The 24353-nt window shown below is 41.8% G+C and overlaps 1 protein-coding gene across 1 annotated transcript in view; it reads left to right on the top strand.

Moving 5' to 3' along the window:
- Positions 1–11689: 11689 nt before the first annotated feature.
- CERKL (CERK like autophagy regulator) overlaps positions 11690–24353 on the top strand; it is a gene marked incomplete at its 5' end in the record, with an annotated part of 89787 nt that continues 77123 nt past the window's right edge. Inside the window, one exon of the mRNA XM_080927345.1 lies at positions 11690–11891. Within this exon, the coding sequence (XP_080783471.1) occupies positions 11690–11891 (202 nt within the window). The remainder of the gene's footprint in view (positions 11892–24353) is intronic.

Raw genomic sequence — 24353 nt, 5'->3', positions numbered from 1 at the left:
GCTTTGAACTTTAGTAAAGTTTCTTTTATGAATGTGGCTGCCCTTGCTTTTGAAGCATAGATGTTCAGAATTGAGAGTTCATCTTGGTAGATATTTTCTTTGATTAGTATGAAATGCCCTTCCTTACCTTTTTTGATAACTTTTGTTTGGAAGTCGATTTTATTCAGTATAAAAATGGCTACTACAGCTTTTTTCTTGGGACTATTTGCTTGGAAAAAATTTTACAGCCTTTTACTCAGAGATAATGTCTGTCTTTGTCACTGAGGTATGTTTCCTATTAGCAGTGAAATGCTGAATTCTGTTTACGTATCCAGTCTGTTAGTTTATATCTTTTAATTGGAAAATTGAGTGCATTGATGGTAAGAGATATTAAAGAATAGTGATTGTTGTTTTGTGTTATTTTTGTTGTTAGAGTTATAATTATTTTTGTGTGGCTATCTTCTCTTGGGTTTGTTGCAAAAAGATTACTTTTTTGCTTTTCCTTGTTTCTCCCCTTGTGTTGGAGATTTTCAACTATTATCCTTTGTGAATAGGGCTGAATTTGTGGGAAAATATCGTGTAAATTTGTTTTTGTCATGGAATATCTTGTTTCTCCATCTATGGTAGTTAAGAGTTTTGCTGGGTAGATTAGCCTGGCCAGGCATTTTTGTTTTCTTAGGGTCTGAATAATATCTGTCCAGGATCTTCTAGCTTTCGTGGTCTCTGCTGAAAAGTCTGGTATAATTTTGATAAGGACTGCCTTTAAATGTTACTTGTCCTTTTTCCCTTAATGCTTTTTATATTTATTCTTTGTTTTGTGAATTTGTTGCTTTGACTATTATGTGACCAGAGGAATTTTTTTCCTTGTCCTGTCTATTTGGATTTCTCTAGGTTCTTTGTATGGTCACAGGCATCTTTTCTTTTATATTAGGGAAGCGTTCTTCTATACTTTTATTGAAGATATTTACTAGCCCTTTAAGTTTGGAGTCTTGCTCTCTTCTATATCTATTATTATTAGGTTTGTTCTTTGCACTGTGTCCTGGGTTTCCTAGATGTTCTGGGTTTGGAGATTTCTGCATTTTGCCTTTTCTTTGACTGATGTGTCAATGTTTTCTATGGTCTCTTCTGCTCCTGAGATCCTCTTTTTTATCTCTTGTATTCTGTCAGTGATGCTTGCATCTATGACTGCTCCTGATCTCTTCCCTAGGTTTTCTATCTTCAGGGTTGTCTCCCTTTGTAATTTATTCATTGCTTCTATTTTCATTTTTAGATCCTGAATTGTTTTATTCAATTCTTTCACCTGCTTAGTTGAATTTTGTGTTTCCTCTTTAAGGGTTCCTACCTGTTTACCTGTGTTATCCTGTATTTCTTTAAGGGAGTTATTTATGCCCTTTTTAAAGTCCTCTAGTCTCAGCTATGCTGGGTATTGGGTAGGATGTTGTGGCCTCAAACGTGGCCTTGAGTGTGTCAGAGCTTCAGTGCTTCTGGGTGATTTCCTGCGAGTCAAGCTTCTGCTTTGATCCTGTGATCCTGTGTTCCTAAGCATGTAAGAGCACTTGGGTGGCAGGCTTCCTCTGGTTGTTGTGGGAATGGGTGGGGAACTAGAGCCCAAGGTCTGTCTGCTCAGGGTACACGTTCAGACCAGAAGGGACCTGTGCCACTGGTTGAGTGGGGGCTTCTGTATCCCTGTATCCCAAGGCATCTAGTTGCTCTGGATTTTGGGGCAAATGCTGTGCCCTCCTCACCTATGTTCCTGGGTGTGTTAGATCATCTAGGTAATGGGATTCCTCTGGGTGTAATTGGAATGGATATGGAGTCAGTGCCCAAGGTCTGCTGGGCTCAAGTTTGGACCTGAAGGGGTGTGGGGCAATTTTTTATTGTTGACTGATGTGGGTCATTCCATTTCTTGGCGGGTGGTCCTGGGAGGTATAAATAAAGCAAGCTGATTCAGTTGGTAAGTATCTTTTCTCCGTGTTCTCTGCTTTGGTTCCCACTTCCAGGTTTTTTTTGCTCTAAGTTCCCATCTTGGCTTTCCTCAATAACCAACTGTGATCAGGAAATATAAGATAAGTATATCCTTTAGCCCCCAATCTGCTCTTGGTCATGGCCTTTATGAGAAAACAACCTATGATAACCCGAACTTCTTTCTCTGTGTTAGCAGCTCTCTGAAAACTGAAAAGCTGAAGACATGTTTCCCCATCTCCCAGAACACAGCTCTACTGCCTGATGGAATTTGAGGTACTTGAGAGGAAATGTGATGGGTGGGATTTTGAAAGATATGGTCTTCTCAAGGAGAACGGGAGATGAAGAAGAAAAACCTGCCCTTCTCTCTTGATTCCTCTTCTTGGACACTCTTGAGGAGAACATTTGACTCCTGCATACCAGGAACTGTCCTGGAGCCACCCATAGATTCCTGGTTGTTTTGTAGGACTAGCAAAGCCATTTCTTTCTCAGTGACATCACATAGAATCAGGCAATGCAGCACCACTCTGACTCTGGATCACTTGAGAAAATATTAATTTTTATGTGAGATACACAATCTCATTATATAACTTAAGCACTTTCAGTTGTCTAAATTGTTGGTAAGACACAATGAAGTAGGATATAAATCCACCTAGTTCAGCGCAAATTCTGCCTGTGGGTAATAGCTGGGAAGCAAGGAGCTATTTTCAATAATGGGAAAAGACACTGATATTTTTTTCTTTGTTTTATTTAGTGAAGCAAATGAGGGTAGGTTTGTGATGGGTGGGACTGTGAAAGCCTTACCTTCTTTAATTGAGTGCCTGCTGTACCTAATTTAGGATGCTATAGTGCAACATTTATTTCTACTCATTGCTATCAGATGCTTCAAACTCTCTGCTCAGAGAAACATGTTTGGAGATTTTTCTTGTAGTCTATATGATCCAGAACTAACATTAGAGGGATTTTTTAAAACACTTGAGAGAAGAGGAAGAGTACCTTTTCCTTGTTCCTCTGTGCTACTCCCCATGGAGATACTGGATAGCATGGTGTGTGAGATGTGTTCTAGAATGCAGTTGAGTAATTCACTCCAATCTGAGGGGCAGTGGAGTTGGGAACCTAGATATTCAGAAAATGTAATATTCTGACTTGATGGGAATTCTAGGATATTTTTCTTTTTCTTTTCCTCTGTGATCATTGTAGGGACAGATGGTCCTCTACCTTGTAGGCAGCAAGAGTCACAGTAGCAGGAACATTCTGACCGCATCTCCACTCAGCATGAGAAGGAAGCATTCCCTGTGATGCTTTGACAATGGGCCCATAGAGCAGCAGGAATATAGAAGAGGTGAATATGACCCAAACTGACCTCACTCCAAATACATGTTGATGTGCATAAATAAATGTTGACTTCTGTTACTCCTATCCGTGAGTAAGATCAGAGATTAAAGCAGAACTTCAATTTTAAGCTTAATTTACTCATTGACATGGTCAAACTAATTACTAAAATTTGTTACTGTAAAATATTATTATTATTACTATTACTATATGTAGTGTGTGTGTGTGTGTGTGTGTGTGTGTGTGTGTGTGTGTGTGTAGAACAGAGGACAATTTTAAAGGTCAGTTTATGCTTTCCACCCCGTTGAGGCATTCTACACTTTATACTGCTGCTCAAGCCCTGCTGGCCCACAAGCTTCAAGACAATTCTCCTGTTTCAGCCTCACATCTCACCTAAGAGTGCTAGGATCACAGACTCGTGTTACTGTACCTGACCTTACATTTGTTCTGAGCGATATGAACTCAGGTTGTCAGGATTTTGTACACAGCAAATGCTTGTATCCACTAAACCATTTCCTCTACCTCCAAAAGCATTATGTATGCACAGAGATAGGTTTATAAGTAAGAAAACCAGGTCATTGAGAGCTAAGGTAGAAATCTAATAGAAGAATACAGAAAATAAATTAAGATGTGGTCTATGGCCAATGCCCTAGACCTAGAATGGGTTGCTGAAGACACCAGACACTGCAGACACAAGAATTGAAGAAATTGAGCTGAAACTGACTTTGAAGCCTCTTGTTTGATTTCTGTCTCTAATAGGTCAGAAGGGTTATGGAAGCTTCCAGGAGACAGAAGCATTTGGTAGTCTTACCTGTCTGTAATGCCCATGAACTACAATGTCTAGACAAGCAAGGCCTCTCCAATGGTACAACAGTGGTACTTTTATCTTGGGAATTAACCAACAGATGTCTAATTGTACTTTAGTCTACTTAGGAAGAGAGAATCATGCCTGTTGCTGTAAACTCATCTAATTACCTGTGTCTGGAGAGGTCATAGAATCTAGAAGAGAACCTGCTACTGTTAGGTTCTCAAACCAGTGCAATTTCTGTTTTCCAAAAAACTTACTTTTATACCCACAGATATGTGTAGTTCTCACTCCTCGTCTGAAAAGTTTCTTTTTGCAACCAATACAAACGGTTGACTGATATGCAGCTAGTCAAAATGCAGAAAATAGCCTGTTGGGGCGTGTGCCCAATTGTCACATTTGTGATTCAACCCATATAACTAATGTTTAGAAAAATAAAATGGGGTAGAAATAGTATAAAAGCCAGAGGAACAGGACACCTGCAGCTAGATAGTGTACCCCATATCATGGGAAGCTGTAGCCATGAAATCTCAACAATATGGTCATCCAAATATCCACACAATGACACCACCAGTTGAAATACCAAGTAGGACAGGGAATGTTTACATGGTTCCATCCCTTAATGAAATGTTACAGGTGGTCAGTGCAGATGACAGGGGGAGACTTAGTTTCCTCCAGGGATTGAACATAGCTTGTTAAGCATGTACACATGGTTGAAGTACACATGTAACAATAAGAATTATAAACCTTCGAGGAAAAGGAAGTCACAGAGGGAACTGTCAGCAGGGAGAGGAATGAAGATATACTGCCCATATATGAAGTACTCAGAAAACTTCTTTTCAAAAACACCCATTTCAATTTTGCAAAGCAGAAAGGAGAACGGAACCATCAGTACTGAGTAGGGCTTTAATACTTAACCAGGCAGATCTGTCCTTTTGAACAAAAAAATAACAAGAAACCAACTCCCCTTCCAGGCAAAGCTGGACCAGCCCAGTGAATATTGCACACATTGTTTGGTGCATAGGCTCATGTGTCTGCTGAGCTGCAGAAAACCTTTGAAATAAGCAAATTTATATAGAAGATGAATGTAAATGAGTTGTCTAAGGACATCTATGCCAGAAGAAGAAGAAAAGAAGGAGGGGGAGGAATAAGAAGAAGAGGAGGAGGAGAAAAGGAGAGGAAGAAGAAAAAGCAGCTATCTATCCAGATGCACAATTTCACATTAAAGCAAAGCAACAGTGAGTGTCAGGCCAGTGTAAAAGATGCCCACGCGCTGATGCCCATTGTCTTTCATTGCAATGACTATTACAGTTGTTGGATTCCTATTCTGAGGTTTTTTCCCCATTTAAAAAGGTTGTTTTCTCTCATACTATTTCAATTATCAGTATTGTTTCTACAGTTTTTTATGCTCTGCATTTATCTTTGCATAATTTCCAACGCCATACGTATGCATCACATGACGATTCCTAGAGCTTTCCAGTCTCTTTTACACACAGTTTGTTTTCCTTTTTCTTTACTTTTCTTTCTTTCTTTCTTTCTTTGTTTCTTTCTTTCTTTCTTTCTTTTTTTTGCAAATTTCACTATACAAAAGTGTGTTATCACAACTTCAAGTTGGGAGGGAATTACTTTGCTTCTAACTACAAACATTGAAACCTTGTCAATAAATGCAGAGTTTTCTCTCTCACAGTCTACACATGTGAATAACTTCTTGAGGTTCCAGTCATTGGGTGGATATGGTTCTAACTTACAGTGTATTATTATTATTATTATTATTATTATTATTATTATTATTATTATTACTATTATTATATGGGGAAGGAGCCATGGTCAGTGCACATCACCACTGACCAGCAAGGTTTGGTGTAACCAGCCTCCACCTGCCGAAGTTTCCTTTTCCTCTCAATAATACTTTTGCATGACTCAATAATTCCAACTACTTTGGAACAAAACTGTAACACGTACTGCAACAACACACATTTGCACATTTTACACTTCAACCTTTTCCCCATTTGGTTTTCCAGATCATAATTGTAATTCCCACTCAACTGTTGTTAGTATAACAGTGTGTACGTTTGCAACATACACAGATGTCATTATTATTTAATCATTTGCCTATTTAATTCATGTTTTTGCTTATAAAATACAACCCTTTTAACACACAATTTTATAAGTTTATATATTTTATATATTATGTTTAACATAACAAACACTTTAAAAATTTCTTGGGAATTACACTTCTGGGGTTTTGCTATTTTCTTTTAGACTTCAAGGATCTTGTCCTCTATGATGCTAACTAACATTTGGTATTTTCTCTTTTGGGACTAAAACCCAAGCTGGATTCAGGTATATAATATAATAATGCACTAAAAAAAAATCTCATTTCAAAAGTCTTAAAGCATTCTGAACATAGCTTTCTTGCTATGGTTGTACATTGGGTATTCATTTCTAGAACACTGAACAGAAAGAATGCTAATCCAACAGCCACATGGTTGTTTATATCCAGAAGGATTTGGATGTGCAAGTCTTAGAAATCCTACTAGAAGACCATGGAAGGCTCTCTGATGTTAACAAAATGTTTTCAAGGGCAGGAGCAATGACCTGGAGAGTAAGAACATACACTGCTCTTGAAGAGGATTGAGGTTGGTTCCCAGAAATCATGCCCAGGGGTTCACAATCATCACTAAGTCCTGCTCCCAAGGACCTAACATCCTCTTCTGGACTCCAATTATATTTCACTCATGCATTTATACACACACAAAATGAAAATAAGAAGCAAACCTTCAGAATGGTGTTTTCAGGAGGCCCCTAAATGTGTTCTGAAAACAAAGCACCCATGCTCATAGGAGAGGTGAGGTAACTTCAGGGCCACGAGCCACCGTAACAGCCTGCCTGGGTCTGGACCACTTCCCAAAGTGTCAGATGGAGACAGATAACTCCATTGCCAAAAGAGACACTACAATGGGGAAGGTGACAAAGAGCTCTTCTGGTGGGGACCAACCACGATGGCTCTGAACTCCAGCTGATGAACATTCAAGCCTATGCCATTCCTTCGACCTTCCCAGATCTGTTTGTTTCGGAGTCTGAAATTTTGCTGATACATCATGTAGTACTTCTATGAAGTCAATATTGACATAATTCATTCAATAGTGACTTTTAAAGAGTGTTCATTAAAGTAGGACTTACATAACTCCATGTAATCTCATTCCAGCCCTCCCAACCAGGGCTTTACTATCTGTGGCAGTGCATGTGTGTGTATATTTGTGTGTGTGTGTGTGTGTGTGTGTGTCTGTGTGTTTCAACTTGACACATGTTGGGATCATCTGGAACCTGAGTCGAAGAATTGCTTCCATCAGATTGGCCAGTGGACAAGTCTGGGCACTTTCTTGATTGATGTGAGTAGTGTAATCCCTGGCAGGGGTCCTGAGTTGTATAAGGGGAGTAGCTGAATGTGAGCTGGAGAGCATCGAGCAGCATCTATGACTTCAGTTCTTGCTTTCAGATTCCTACTTAGATCTTCCACCCTGACTTCCCTTCACGGCGGATTCTAAACTGTGAGTGGAAATAAACCCTTTCTTCCTCACGTTGGTACGGTCATTGTGATGGTTTGAGTGAGATGTTCCTGGTACTTCTTGGCCATTTGATTATGTTGCTCGTGGCTAGTGAGCACCTGCTGAAAATTGGGGGTGTGGCCTTGCAGAAGGAGGTATTTCACAGCACTGACTCATTTCACATTAGCTCTCCCTGCTGCTTTCCGGTGTGAGCGCTCAGCTGCTTTTCCAGCTGCGTGCAGCCTTCTAACTCGGATCCGCCATGACGGACACTAACCTGCTAGACCTGTGAGCCCCAAATAAACCCACTGTAACCTGCCCTGGCCTTGGTCAGGAAAGGACTGACACAGCCACAGTGTGTATTGCAGCCGTAGAAAGCAAACTGGCCGCCAATCACGTTTGTCTCGTGCTTCTCTCCTTGATGCCCCTCAATCAAGCCAAGCGCCTTGTCTTCCAGGGGCTCTGCTGTGCTATCTACTCTGCACGGAGCGCCTTTTCAGTAAATTATTGCACAGACCTTCCCGTTCTACTCTGTACAGGTTTGAACTAGCCAGTGGCATTGCTGCTTTCTCACGAGTGCACTAAAGTATTTGAAAGGTGAAGGTTTTGTCATTACGAAACACTTACAATTCAGCCTTCTATCCCTTTTAGGCACCACCCCTCCCGTAGAAATCATTGGTTTGCAGAGTTAGACTTTTAGGATTTTTACCATCTGGGATTCTAATCTCTCAGGATAATGGTTTGGGAGATTATAGTTTTATCATTTTTTTTAATCATTAGGGGTTTCAACAGTTGAGTCATAGAATTCAGGAATATGACTTTGGGGATTATGCTTAGGATGACACAATTGATCTGGGAACTAGAAGACAAATTTGGGATACTTTATACTCATTGTTACAAATGCTGAAGGAGCTCATGAACCGTTTTAGTCATTTATTGACCATTTACTAGCTACTAGGAGCTGTGCTGAAATTTGGGGTCTCGATGGTTAAGAAGTTAATTGTTCTGCCATCAAGAAGTTTATTTTCTACAGTAACAAGGGGATGGCTCCGATTACTTCTTATGCTGTGCTCCTGATACCGAGTGTGCATTCAGTGAGGAACCAAGACAAGACACGAAGAAGTAAATATAACAGCAATTTCTTTAAAATAAAAAAATAAAGGAGAGTGTTGACAACAGCCTACAGCCAGGTGCATCTCAATCCCCAGAACCTGTGAAAAGATTATTTTGTATAGCAAAAGTTGACTTGTTAGAAGAATTGAGCTAAGAATTGCTGAGGCAATCCTCATGAGATCACACACTTCTTTGTAAGAAGGAGAGAAGGGTCAAAGTCAGACAAAGGAAGGAGATCCACGAATAGAAGCAGAGAGCATAGGAAGCCGCAGGCTTGGAAGAGGAAAGGAAGGTCAGAGGTCAGAAACAGAGACTAGCTCTAGAAGCTGGAAGGGTCATGGAAGGAGTTTTCCCTAAGAAAGATCGCCGACACCTACATTTTCCTTTTACTTTACACAGAATCTTAGGCCAAAGGGAACCCTTGACCCTCCTCCCGTGCTCTTTTACCCAATCACATGCGCTTTATGTGTTTCTTGTCTCTGTGTGCGGTGCACGGATGAGGACAGACTGACAGGACAGAGTTAAGAAGGTGGAATGCCCAGGATTTGTAGTGAGGCGAATGGGAGGCATGTGTGAGCTTCTGATGACACCGATTAAAACCCTTCTAGAAGAATATATCTGTGGTGGAAAATTCTGAGTTAGACATAGATTTGAGGTTACTGGTCAGGTAGATGGACATGAGATGAAGGCAATTGGAACATACTATTGGAAGTTCAGGACAGTTTTGGAGATGATGACATCACTTCTGGAATCCCAGACACTAAAGATAGGTGTGTGTGTGTGTGTGTGTGTGTGTGTGTTTGTGTGTATGTATGTGTGTGTGGTGTGTGTGTATATGTATGTGTGTATGTGTATGTATGTGTGTATGTGTGTGTGTATGTATGTGTGTATGTGTGTGTGTTTGCATGTATGTGTATGTATATGTGTGTGTTTGTGTGTGTATGTGTGTGTATGTATATGTATGTGTGTGTATGTGTATGCGTGTGGTGTGTGTGCATATGTATGTATATGTGTATATGTATGTGTGTATGTGTATGTATGTGTGTGTATGTGTGTGTATGTGTATGTATGTATGTGTGTCTGTGTCTTTGTGTGTATGTGTGGTATGTGTGTGTGTATGTGTGTGTGTATGTGTGTGTGACAGATCCTAGGGAGCTGGGTCTGGTGGCACACAAGTCCTTAGAACCCCTAAAGGGGACAACTCATCAGAAACAAGCAGTGGGCACATGGGCCCTTAGTGCTTTTATCTTCATGGCAAGAGAAAGCCAATGCTTGCCACTCCTGGCCTTACAGACGCTTGACAAATGACAACCTGCCCCTTGGTGAAGGTCCTAAGAAGTAGCCATTGCCTTGGCCTGTTTTCCTTGGCTCTCAGGGAGTTTTCAAAATGCCAAGGAGCTTGAGTCTGCCTGACAGCTGTGAATACAATATGTCAACTCCAGAAGTGAACTCTTTCTGGAACAGGCACAGCCCTTACCTACCAGGGACTGCCTGCAAGGGGCTTAGCAGTAGCTGGGGTTCTGCTCCAAGAAACACAGCTTCCTGGCTGCGATCAGATCAACCTCAACCAGAGGCTTTCCCTTGATTGCTGGGAAGACTGTGTATTTGCTTTCAGTGCCTTGAATAGGAGAAGTCCCTGATTCCCTGGCCAACTGGAGATTTATCTTTGAAATGAATTGTCTACAACAGTGTGAGTGTTGAGCCCAGAGAAACCCTCCTGCAGCTAACTTTCCTCATGTAGGGCTGTGACCAGGACAGTGTGAATTGGCTGCCTATGAAATGGATGGAGCCCTTGGGCAGTAGTACAGGAAACTCCAGTTTTAAATCACCCTTCAATGCCCAACTCCCCTCCTCCCACCTCATAGCATTATAAAGACTTCATAAAACCCCCTTACTTTATGCCTAGTCTGACTGCAATTCTCAGCCTTGGCTAAATCCTAGACTTTCAGAGGGAAGTGTTTCTGGAATCTGGACCCCATCCCTGGAGATTAATCATTTTGAAATGTGGCCGGGACAACTGGATTAAACAGCAACAACCCTCCCAGGTCACTCTATTGGGCAACCACAGTGGAGAACTGTCCCTCCTTCCAGGAGGAAGGTAAAGGTGGACTCTGGAGGCCTCCTATTGAATGGTTGTGTTTGGGTGGGTGAGCCCTGCTCTTTGCAGCATCACCAGATCCAGACAGAGCTAAGGCTGAAGCAGAGCATCCAGGGAAAGGTAGAGCTCCTTATACATATACTACACTATGGTCGTGCTTGACAGTAACGTCAGCTTCGTAAAGAACAGAGTTGTCTATGCAACCCAGGGGTTTACACATATGCCGGGGCCATCACACAGTCATAGAGGTAATGTGACCCCTTGGGGAATCTCAGAGGAGACCCCTGAGAAGCTGGACAGGACCTTGCAGACTGAAACTCCTTTGTGTCTCATGGCCAGCAACTTCTCCAAGTCACCTAATAAGTAGATTCTTACTGTTTTCTTGATTTTGTTTGGTTTTTTTAAAAATTATTATTATTTTTGGAAAGTTTCTTACATGTAGTCCTGACTGGTGTTTAGCTCTGGCTGGCCTGCAACTCAAATTCACCTGCCTCTGCCTCCTGAGTGCTGGAACTAAAGGCTTGTACCACCACTCAGAATTCTGGGTACTCTTTAGATCTATCTGACAAGAACCTGCACTGTATTTAACAAGAGACTTTGGGGGATGCCTAGCAGACTCCCAGAGCGCTGCCAGGGAACTCATACTAGCAGCACGGTCCAGAGAGGACACTCCCTGGGGGGTGGGGGCGGAGGGGTGTCAGAGAGAAAGCTCCCGCGGCTCCGCCCTCTTGCCCCGCCTTCCTTCAGGGAGCGTCATTGCCCTGGCAGCGTGGGACAAGGCCCACGGCGGCTGTAACAGCCACTCTTCTTCCCCCCCACCACCCCAAAAGTTCAGCCCAGCGCCGCCTCACCATGCTCCGGAGGAGAATGGGGAGCCGGGTGGGCGCTCTGGAGGACAGGGCGCCCGTCCGGTCCCCGGATCTCCCCAAAGCAGCTGCTGAACCGGAGCGGGTTGTGCTTAGCGGCATCTTCGAGATCGGGAGGGAAAGCTGCGATGTGGTGCTGGGCGAGCGGGCCCTGCGGTGGCGACCCATCCAGCCTGAGCTCCCGGCTGGTGAGTGGCGGCCCCCCACCTTCTCAGCCCCCCCACACCCTGCAGCCGCCTCACCCTCCTGCCACTCACACCCCTCTGCCCCCAGTCCCCTGAGGGGGTTGTGATTACAAACCAGGAAGTTGCAGTTCACCTTTCTTCGGGAACCAGTTTTGAAACCCGATTTTTCATGAATTTCTATAGAATATCGTATCTCAGATATGTGCTTTACTTAACCTTGCGGCCTATTGACTTATAGCTTTGTTGTTGTTGTTTTATTAAGAAAATGCGATGCTGCAGTTTGCAGTAGAAATATTTCAAGTCGACTTCGTTAGACCTGTCTTGGAGAACAGTGGAATGTGGTTCACAATCTGTTTTTATTAGCTACGAGTTTATGAAATGAAAAACAGCTGATTCCTCTCTCCTCCGGGAGACGGGGGACTCCTTGTGCCATGGTTTATCATGGAATGGAAAAGTCATTGTTTGAAACTTTCTTGTCCAAACGTCTAAATGACGTCCTTCAGTCAGGGACCAGCATTATCGAGTAGTATGAATTCCACCTGAACCACATGTACTGCTCACCGAAACAAAGCCTTCAGTAAAACGTTTTCATGTCTCTTGGAAACCCACGGCAAAGTATTTCCCAATGCTTTAATATTACAAGCGAGGTGCAGGGATGTGGAATCTTTCTGTTAGACTGTAGATCATCTTGAGTTGGGGAATATAATCACTGTTTGTAAATAGAATCTGGATTAGCCCAAAGAACCAATTTAGGTTACAAGCTGACAGAATTTAGGGACTGCCGTGAGGACCCCCAACCCCCCATGTCGGTCAGTGCTGCAGCACCAAGACAAATAGGGACAAGAGGAAAGATACCCTGTTTTATAGTGAGCGGTGACTGAGGGAAAATAGGTTTAATTAGCACTCCTGGTAATAAAATTTGAAAAGCTCTCCTGACAGTTTCATTACTCCAAAGTTTGCCAAGTGTTGAATTTTGCCCTAAACCTCCCCCCCCCCTTTTTTTCCTTCCACACAGAATGCACAAGTTTTCTTTGCAATGGACACCTGGTATTCAAACCAGGGGCCTCAGAAACCTGACACTTGCATTTGTAGATGAGCCCAAGAGCCACCTTAGTAAATCCAGTGGGTGAGGAGTAGGCCTTAGGGGACAGTAGGAACAAAGCACTCCTGTTGCATAATCCTAGATGTGAGTGAGGAGTGGGTAATGGGGTTCCAGAGCAGAGGAGAGACATAGCCAAACCACCACACTTAGGAGAACATGGTTTTGGGATGTGTGCAGAGCAAGCTATGACTGCTGTTGTTTGGCAGGTACCTAGCTTTCCAGGGTGGGGCTTGGGTCATGAGGTCTCTGGACACTTTGTGTTGTACATAAGCTGTTGTCAGAATGTGACCGTCTTAAACTCGAAGTATTTTAGCAGTTCTGACTTGTCCATCTTGGCCATGATGAGGGAAGGCACTGATGTATTTCATGGAGGCTACCACTGCCGGAACTGGGATTGATTGGTGGTCTTGTTGGCAGGGTAAGTGACTCACCATTGTGACTGCAGTTCCCTTACCAGGTTCAAGGTAGCTAGAGTGACAGTTGTGTTGTCTATATAGATGAGACCTGTGAGGGTGTTTACAGGCTGAGGTGGGAAGCTTAAATACTCTACCAGTACATTTTCCCCCTTTTTCTTTAAATAAAGGGTGTTTTCTGTTTAGTGTCTTAGGTCTTGTTAGGGAAAATATTAATCCTGTGAGCAGTTGTTCCTTGTAAGCTCTGGTACTTAGCACTCAGGCGTGTTACTGTTTTGAAGAGGCAACACAAGGACTGCAGGGATGAGCATCTTTGCCTGACACCTAGAGAGAGGACTCCAAAGACTGAGCCTGCCACTAGGCAGGCATTCGTCAGATGTGAAGTAGCCAGTATTTTGTGTGGAGATCTAAAGATCCACTGAAATTTCAGTGTGCTAAAACACACACACACACACACACACAAAACCAAAAACAAAATAACAAAAAAAAAAAAAAACCCAACAAAAACCCATTGATCTCTTCATGATAGGGGGATTGATTAGCTCTTTAAGTCCCAAAAATTTAGGGGGAGGAAAAAAGAAAATTGGGCATAATGGTATTTCATTATGGGTTTGCAGTATTGTTAGAAACCAAGGTCTTGGATGAGGGCCTAGGGTAGAGTTTATGTCTGATTGCCTGGGATGTGTGAGGTCCTGAGTTCAGTTTTCATAACCCTCTGAAGGCCCAATCCTCCCTCCTGTCTTCAGCCTTAGGGTCTCAGCTTCTCTTGGAATTTCTTGGCTTGTGGTTATGCAACTCGGTATCTTCACATGAACTCACTTTGTCTCTATGTCTTCCCTTCCCTTTTTATAAGGTGAATGTGCACTGTAGTCTAGTGTAATCTTCTGAATCTAGTGTAGTCTTCCTGCTGAATTATAATGGCAGGCAATTTCCCAATACAGTTCTTTTCAAGGTTCCAATAGGATGTGAATTTGGAAGAAACAGATCATCTTTACTGAATCTATGAAGGGAATTGGAAAGACAGTTTGGGTTGAAGGCTTACATGAAGACTAGAAAATGATAGGCTGTTGCCTGGGTTTGTAACTAATGAGCTTCAGACAGGAATGTTCTAGAATATTCCAAGAGTACCAGAGGCCTGATGACAGGAAACTCAGGGTTAGCTAAGTAGAAAATATAAAGTTCTGCCATGTTTCTCTTCTTTAGTTTTAATTTCCCCACAGAATCTCTATTTCTCTCAATAATGATGGCCTGTGGAATCCTTATTGGAACCACCCACCTTCTATGTCACTGCTGTGTTAATGGCTTTGGCTTTTGAGAGAGGTGTTTGCCATCTCTCAAGTCTATGTTCAGGCTCAGGAGGGATGCTGCCTCCTCCTCTGTAGACACTTGTCTTCTTTCTCTCAAGCTCTCTTGCTTAAGCATGGTGAAGTGCTCAGAGCTTGCTTGCCCTTCCTGACAGCCCATGGTCTGGATCTCTGACCATTCCCTCTCTTTTGTTTCTATGCCTCCTTCTCAAATTGTCTGATGACCTTTCAGATAAATGATGTCTCACATTTTCTCCCATGAGTCACCTCTGAGTTTTCCCTCAATTCTGGGAGGCCCACTATCTTCCTCTCTGCTGGAGGTGCCCAGGAAAAGGTTTGAAGCAGTATTCAATTCAATACTCCATAAAAGAGTATTTTCCCTTTATGGAGTTCTCCTTCCTGTGACATGATTCAACTCCATTGGCTCGTTGCCAATAGCACCTAGACTTTCAGTCTCCCATGGGGCTTCATTCTACATGTTTGTAAATTTTGGTGTTCCCATGGTGTCTCATCTGTTGTGACTACATATGCATTCCAGACAGGGTAGCCAACTGCCAAGTATATCAGGCATTACTACTTGCCTGAAAGTCACTTTGTAGCTAGCATTGATATTTGATCAACTGACAGCTAAGCATTCACAGTGCTCGTATATTGGGGTTAGGACTATGCATAGTTTCAGACACTGATAAATAAGAGGGGTTACTGCATTTCCAAACATCAGATAAGATGTGAGTCCAGAAAGAACTCTTAGTACTAGTAATAAATCAGCAGCTGGCACTATGCTTAAGCTCCAAAGGGTATATTGAGGGAGTAGGCCTGAGTTTAGAGATGAAGACATTAGGCAGGATCTTTGGCCTTTGCCTTAGCCTGATTCTTTTCTTCCACCAACCCTTCTGGGAAGGAGGTTAGAATTCCCTTACCTCATCTCCCTCTCTTGTATTCAAGGCCAATAATCTGTAGGCAGGTGTAAGGAGAACATTGCTGCCGTGCACAGTGGAAGTAAAGAGTGAGGTTGTCCAGATCTGGATGGAGGAAGGAAGACAGCCAGGATGTCTGTTTGGTTTACTCTCAGCCCTGACATGTACCAGCCACAAGGAACACATTTACTGAATGACCATGTTTGTGACAGATTGCTGGCCTCATGAGCATCAGCTTTACCTAGGGCCTTGTACCACAATGAACTCTGCTTAAGTATTGACTCATCCTTTGTAGGAGGGTCATCACCTCCTTTCTCCACTTTAAGAGCTGGAATTTTTCATAAAAAATGTTCTTAAGGGGATTTTTAATATAACACACATTAAAGTAAATGTTTCTTGGTCAGAGTGGATGAGATGGTTTCCAAAGCTCCCAGTTTGCCTAATGGGACCACATTTGTTTCTTTGAAAACCCACTGAGTAGTAGGGAATGGGCTGAGAAACATGTTAGCTACCATAGCGTGATGTCTCCATGATCTACATCTGCCTGGCTCTTCATCCTTATTTCCCAGTGTGTTCCTCATATTTCACCACCTTTTGATAGACAGGGGAGCAGAAATAGAATCCCATGAGCTGTGATTTCCACGTTACTCCTGCCACTCAGAATCGACTTCCTCTTCTCTCTCAATGCTTCAGGTTTGCACTCATTAAGTCTAATGAAGATTCGTTTTGGATTTGTTTTCCTTGCTCTCTTTAGGCATCTGGGGCTCATATATGGAGACACAAATCAGATTTCCACTCTCATTAGAGGACAAACTCCATGAATGTCTAACTTTATATTGTCCCTGGATTTCTAATGTAAGAGTTAGTGTTACCTCATTTCTTGGCTGTGAGAGTCTAGCAGGGAGTTCCTGTTTTGCTCAGCTCCAGGGTCATAAAGACCAGGAGTCTGGCACTGTCATATAAACTATATAAATTGTAAGGCATTATCCAGTTCAGAGAATGATTTTTTTTATTGCTGCAATGGTCCTTAATGATCTTCTGATTAGGACTGAAAATTGTAACTGCCTTACTTGTGGATCTTACATGAGTTTATTCATGATGATGAAAGGTGGTCGTCAAGGTAGCTGCCTGTGAACTAGAAGGAAGCAATGTCCTAAAGATATTAGGATGGAATCAGGTGACATTTCTGAGTCCAAATTAGCTGGGTATAAGATGCCAAGATTCACAGGGAAGCTCAAAGTCTTGGGTAGATACAACTGATATTTGCCTGTGTCTTTTAACCTTTACTAAATTTGTTATTTGACAATTTCATATATGTGTAAGGTACATTCTAATTATTGCAATCTCTTCTAGTTCACAGTTTGACTCTGCCCCCCAGCATAGACATGTGATATACAGATTAAGATTACCCCACAACATCCATGTGACTACAGATTAGTTTTTCATCTCACTAAATGTAGCAATGGCACTACTAAAATATGAATAACACTAGTTGTACTATGGACCTGGTATCAGCACCCCCTTCTCTATAGAATTCATACAATAAGTTTTTGAGTCCCATGGAACTTTGCCAGGATCATCTGTGTGATACTGAATTTAGATTTATCCTCTGAAGCCCAGTGGGCTTCTCAGTGGGTATACAATTGAAGGTTACTTCTCCTCCTTCAGAAACCATCAGTAGCCAATAGCTCATTGTGAAGGCATAGGGCTCTATGGGCCTCTTCTTAATCCATTATGTTGATAGGCCCAGTCTTGTGTAGATCTGGTCCATACAACCAGAACTGTTGAAATCTACCTGTTTTATACTGTGACTGTATCCTGTTTTTTTTGTTTTTTTGTTTTTTTGTTTTTGCCAGCACAGTTGTCTCCAGAGTTCAAGATTTTCAACAGTAATGGCTGTCAATTGCATTGTTTTCTGTCTCAACCAATGGCACACTTCTAGGAACATGTGCTTGTCAATGTTGATCATTAATTGGGATTGTTATATTAAAGCAGAAGACACAAGACTTTGTACATTCTAATCACAAACCTATTTTACTGTCTTGAGTTATTTCTTTCCCACAAAAGGAAGCAAGATAGAGAAAGCCAGGGATGGGAGCAGTTGGGCTAGGTCAAGCTTAGTCATACACCACTTACAAATGTTTTATTTAGAGATGGATCTCTGTGGCATGTATCAACAGCCCCCAATGCTTCTCATGCTGGAAAATGTCTCCTCCATTCGTTCTCATTGCTCTGAAGTGAGGGCTCTGAGTGAATAGAAAAGCATGACACATGCCTGAGCAGATACATGATCTTCTAAAATGAAAGTTCCAAAGAGCAAATCTCACCACTGGTCTGTGATGGTCACTCTGGTTTTCATTACACATGGTGATTATGAGTCACCAAAATTTACTATATTTCATAATTTACTAAAAATCAGCACCTTGGTGTGTGGGAGTATGTCACCGGAGCCCCTGTATTTCTGTCACCTGTTTACATATATGGTATAGAGTGTATTTCAGGCATGAACATGGAAGGCTCTTAGGTCTTAACTCTGGGACCTGCAAATGTATAAGTAACCTAGACAAGTCAGCAAGCCTGGATGAGCACCAGTTTATTCAGCTGCAAAATGAAGGATTAGTATTATGGCGAAGTTTCTAAAGAGCACCAGTTCTGATGACCTGTAAAGCTGTAATTTAAAGAATAGAAACCAGGACGTATTTTTGTCCAGTGGAAAAAAAATCTGAGTAAGCTTTGAATGGTCAGGGGAGTCAACGTTTTGGTGGATGTGAAGTGTTTTCGTCTTTTGTCAGGAACTTTGAAACCTAATGAATTTCTCATTACAAGGACCATGTGGAAAACGGGGGTATCTTTGAGTTCTCCAGTACTAGGGCATGACTGAAAATGGTTGGGCCTTCCTCACAGGCCTTGTCTACTTAGCAGACCTTCACAATGGACAGAAGTAGCATCTCATCCTGTCTTCATTTTGTTTTATTTGAGCAGACTCTGTAAACTTATTAAAATATAATGTTCCAAACACTTCTACATAAAGTGAGGGTTTCAATTTTTAATTATGGTTCCCAGCTCTGTTTTTATATATTTACAATCTTTGATACATTTTAAAGCTGTTTCTTAAAAAAAAAAAAAACAAAAAACAAAAACAAAAAAAAAAAACTGAAACTAAAACTAAAACTAATTTCTCACCATAACTCTGAGCTCAAAGAATTAGATCAGTGACCAGAACAATTTAAGAAAGCCAGGCTTCAGGGAGACTCTTGAAAGCATCTCTTGTTACAAGGCAAAATGTTTTTCTCTGCCTTAAGTTGACACAAACAAACACATTTACTTACTGGAAGTTTAGCAAAAAAAGGGGGTAATATAGAACAATGTCAAAATGAGAAAAAGAAATGACCATTTTTATAAAATGGAAGTTGGAGATTTGGCTGGGCAGGGCTTATTCTGAGTATTAATCTGCCTAAGCTGTTTGGGAACAGATGTAAGCGAAACAGATACCCGGGGCCCTGCCTCACATAGGAGCGGAGACATCTGTCAGAGGACCGTGTGGTCACGAATAATGGAAGGAGGGGCTAACCCCTCAAATGACCTAGTCCTCATGTGAGTTAGGGAGGCAGTAATTAGTAGGACGTGGCGCTTTGAGTTGTCACTCTGCACACTAATAAGAAAGCGTCTCAGTGTGGTATGTTCCAAAGCTACCAAACTCAAAGGGATTCTTAAGAGGCACATATAAAAATTCAACTTTACATAGTGACTGTATTCCACCTGGTAACAAACTTTTTAAAGTGCCTATTTATTCTGTGAAAATTTCCCAAGACTTCTTTTTTAATTAAAATAAATTGGTCTTCAGTATAACAAGACAAAGAAAATCACAACATAAAATAAACATAGAAGGACGTCTCCTTTGTAGGACTGCCTTTGAAACTGGCCAGTACAGGTCCCATGTTCTGCCTAGAGCTATTTAAACAACAGAAATATGGCGAGTATGCTAGAAGAACAAAATGTGAGATAAGATTGGGTTTTAATTCCTGTAAGTGTAATATATGCGGAAGGCTGGTGATGACTTCATTAGGCAATGCCGTAAGAACACAGGGAGTGGGAATGTTCCTTCTGAGCTAGGGATGTAGCTCAGGAAGGGGATGCTTATGCGGTCCTGGTTCAGTCCCCAACCAGTACTTCTAAGAAGAAAAGTGAAAGGGTTAAGTTTTCTTATCCTCAGGATTTAGTTCCAGTGTATCTTCCTACATAGGAAAGTATACTTCACAAAATGTTTGTCCCAGTGTAGAGTGGAAGGAGCCGTACAACTTGAGTGGCGGCTAACAAGAAAAGCGGCTGAGTTCTAGACTGTGTTTGGTGGCTCTCTGGAGTCCCAGGCAGCGGATCTCATCAGATTCAATTCCAGAGGGAAAACAAACAAACAAACTCAACAATGCTGATCTGGAAATGCTGAAATGGAAGTTACTCTAAAGTATTTTGTGTATCGGAGATGGCTTTTGTTACTTGTAGGCTAACTGCTAGTGATTAAGTGTGTAAAAGCCCCTGTACTGTTCACAGTCGCTGTGTTTATTGTTGAACAGATTTGACAGTTATCAGTGTGCTACTGATCTGAAATGACCATTTTCCTATCTGGCCACTTGGACCTTGTGAAATTCTGTAGACGAGTATTTATTCCAAAAGATGAAGAGCCCATATGAAGGCAAACACGTTCAAACTTATCCTATTTTATTTTTCTCTTTCCTCTTTCTTCTTTCCACTCCTGGGGGCTCTTAGTGAACGAAACTGGTTTACAAGTGCTTCCTGGGAGAGGAGATAAATCTTCCACCGGCCCCTCAGGGACATACAGTAAGAGGCACCTGGACGTCAGGGGTGGCGAAGGTCAGTAGATTAGAGTTGAGAAGCAGATGGCACTGTCCAGAGCTTGGGGCCCTTCAGAGGACTGAAGAAATGTACAACTGACAGAGATAAACACTGAAAGAGCCAAGGGGACAGGTCCAGAAATCTGTTGGGTGCCAGAAGCTATAGTTGCCCCGCTGCGTTATGTTTGAATCTACTGCAGCATGACAGTGGGTTTTAGAGGACCTGAGATACCTTGCAGGTGTGAGGTCTCACTGTTCGACCATCCCTCACAACACCATGCTCCTTACAGCTTCTAGTGTGTTCTGTGAACAGGTGACAACACTTCACGTTATGTGGACAATTCACCAAAGCATCGACCAATTGTAGGCACAGCCCCCTCAAAAGCCTTTGTGACACAGTTTTCGAAGTGTGGGGCTGAAAATAGAGTGTTGTTACATGTTGAGGGAATGAGTTATACCTCTAGGTACATAAATACATTTGTGTGGTACCAAAGAAAAGTAGCTATGATCTGGGAATTCCCAAAGTTGGGGTGTGCTAGCAGAAGTTAGGAAAGAAAGGTAGGAGAGGACATTGCTGAAAATTGAACCTCATGCTAAAGTTTGACATGAAAACAAGATTTTAGGGCTTCCCAGTGTAGGAAATGACTAAATCTAGAGCTAGGCAGACGAGTAGACAGACAGAAGGGCAGACAGGGGGACAGACACAGACACACAGACTGCATAGTTTTACAGCATTTCATTTTATGTTATTTTATTTGCAGGGTTGCTATAATACCACACACTTACATAAGCACAAGGGTCTTTCTAAGATAACATAGCAGCTGGCACCAGGGACTCCTGTGAATGTCCCAAGACTCTGTACAGAAGCAGTACTGTGCAAATGTCTACTGCTACCACACAATGCCCTGGGCTTGGCTGCAAATAGTGAACTAGTGAACACACACCAATTGGTGTTCTTCCCACCAGGCTCTTTGTTAAGTGGTTTTTTTTTTTTTTAATTGTTTTACTTTTGCACTAAAACTTTGTATCTAAGGAGGAATTTCATCCCCAGCGTTCTCAGCATGAAATATCTTGTCCCAAGACTTACTAGTAAATGGAGTTGATTGGATTTAAAGTTTGACTGTCTGACTCGGGTGCCTGTGATTCTTATAATGCTGCCTCTTAGGGAATCTAGAATCCTCTAGTGCTCTCCAGAGTTGCTGGCCCCACATCCCACAGAGTGATAGTGAAGACTCAGGATCCTAAGTCTAGCCCTAAAAACTGTCAGACTAAATCATGTGGCTTCTTTTGCCATTTAAGAAAGTTAACATGAGAGTTTGTTGCATTTCTCTGTTTGTAATTACTGAGTAAATAAAGAAAATATGAATTTTAACAAATTGTTTCATCTTAGTTATATCCCCAAACCAGTGTCAGAAATGTATTTCTGCATACTTTTAATTGTTGCCTCTCTTATATTATTTGCTTTCATCTTATTTAGGAAGCTCTCAGTATGGGCCAGGGTTTCTGACAGTATGATCAGTTTGACGGGCGCTACGTCAAGGTGTATACCGTCTCTTGGAAGGTATAGTGGCAGGATAATGACTTGGTGATTTACATGTGGGGCAGATGAGGTGTTACAGGCCATTGTGAATGATCTCGAACAAATAACCAAAGGAAAAAAATCCATCTTGTTACATGGGCAGGAGTGCGGGGTGGGGGGAGAAAATGGGGTGAGAGCGAATTTAGGGTGAGCTCAGAGTCGGGTTGGAAGTGAGCAACACAGATAAAGAAAAACTATTCGGAGAATATTTTGTGAATGTGCTGGAAGGCTTATCTAGAGTAAGTGCGAGGTCTGTGTAGAATCACAAATGCCTGTGAAGAAAGAGAGGTGATCGAGTTAGGGATGATGCGGAACTTGACTGTGGGACTAGCGTCTTCCACCAACCTGAATGTTCAACAGCAGTCTCGCAGGCTGCAGGCTAGTGGAAGTTAAGAGTTTATTTTTATTTTTATTTCATTTTATTTACTTAATCTGGAAATCAAGTGTGGATTTAGAAAGGATGCAGTTGAGGATCAGGCAGGATAGACCAGTGGGTTACGGGAGGAAGAGAAGGATGGCCAGTATACCAGGAGACCTGGAGGCTGCATGTACAGACAGGGAGAGTGGACATGTGAGATATTATCACACACAGAAGAACTCAGAGACTGTGGGGTTCAAGGAAAATGTGCTGCAATAGTGATACCATTTATTTTTAAATTTTTATTACGCTCTTTATTTATATCCCTGTTGTAGTCCCCCCTCAATCTCTCCTCTCATAATTCCTCATCCCATTCCCCCTTGCCTCTGAGAAAGTGGTTTCCCCCCAAAAAACCCTCCCCCTTCCCTGGGGTTTCTCATCTCTTCAGGATTAAGCACATCTTCTCCCACTAAGGCTTGACCAGGCAGACCTCTGCTTTATATGTGCCGGGGGCCTCAGGCCAGCCTGTGTATGCTCCTGGTTGGTGGCTCAATATCTGGAAGCTCCCTGGGACCATTTTTAAACGTAGATGGATTGTAGACATTGCTAAAATCCATTCTCTAATGAGCCAAGTACAAAGCATTGTGTCTGTTACAGGTTCTTCCAAAAACCCCGTGTCAAATGTGTCAGGATTAGTAAAATACCCAGCAGAAGGGAAACTGCCTGAACAAGGCATTAGTAGGAGAGATTACTCCTGAAGACTGTAAGTCGAACCCCATCAAGCCCAAGTTTCATTTTTCAGAGGCCTCAGGGTCTCTCACAAATGTATTTTGTTTCTTACTAGAAATAGAGAATGCGGCTTAGAAATAATGATCGCTTAGAGCTTTTCACATTTAGAAAGTGTTGTTATATGTTATGATCTTTGAACATACCCAGCAGTTATTATGAAAAATAAAAGTGTGAAATAGCAGTATACAAATGTACCGTTATAATATAGAAAATAAGTTTATAGCTTTTTAATACTAGAGAAAGTCCATTTATTTCTTAAAATCTCCATGTTGGGTTTAATGTAAATATTAATGTTTAGATCAGTTGTATGTTTATGGATGTGACAAACATATTACTCAAACAACTGTGTCCATCTGTTCAGGAGGAATAATATGAATGGAGTAGACAACTGTTGTCATGTGGAGGGGTGAGATATATTTTAATACCCTACTAGTATCCCATATATATTTAAATATTTCATTTAAATACTTAAGGTATAAGATTAGTAAACTCTCATAAATTGTAGAGATCAAATTTTCCACCAAAGTTGTTTACTTTTGCTCAGTTTAATTTTGGTCGTACTTCAGGAGAAATATCTTTAGCATGTGAGCTAAGGACAGCTATCATTTCTCAGGTTGTGTGAATTCTTTGATTCAGGACCAAGTGTCTTCCAGCACTGGAAATACCTTGGGAAACAAATGTATTACTGGTCAACATTTGTTTTCCTGGGGTTATCTTGGTACATAAGAATCTTAGGTATTTAGGAACTTCCATGTCCTGCTGTGGGTGGGAAACACTGTGCTCTGGGAACCCAGAGCTGACAACACAGATCCCCACAAAGAGCTATGAGGTGCCTTTTGGATTTGAGTGTTTAAAGTCCTTTAGTCAACAGCCTTTAATTAGTATCCATTATGTGCATTTCCTATTGCTTTATTGTGGACATAACTATGCCCTAAGTAATATCACAGGAGATCTCAGCCTTCTGAAGCAGATTCCACACTTCTTTGGCTGTTTGGTGCTTTATGTGAAGACATTGACTTGGCAGTTACATATTGCTTAGTCAATAGCTATGAGGAACCACACTAAAACCATCACTTAGAGGATTCTTCTTTATATCCCACATTTTGTATTATCATTTGGCTTTAAGAATAGGTGTATCAGTGCTGGAGAGATG

Source organism: Micromys minutus, assembly GCF_963924665.1.
Source record: "Micromys minutus genome assembly, chromosome: 13".
NCBI lineage: Eukaryota > Metazoa > Chordata > Mammalia > Rodentia > Muridae > Micromys > Micromys minutus.
The sequence above is the reverse complement of the archived record's forward strand: the minus strand, read 5'-3'. Positions and strand labels throughout refer to the sequence as shown.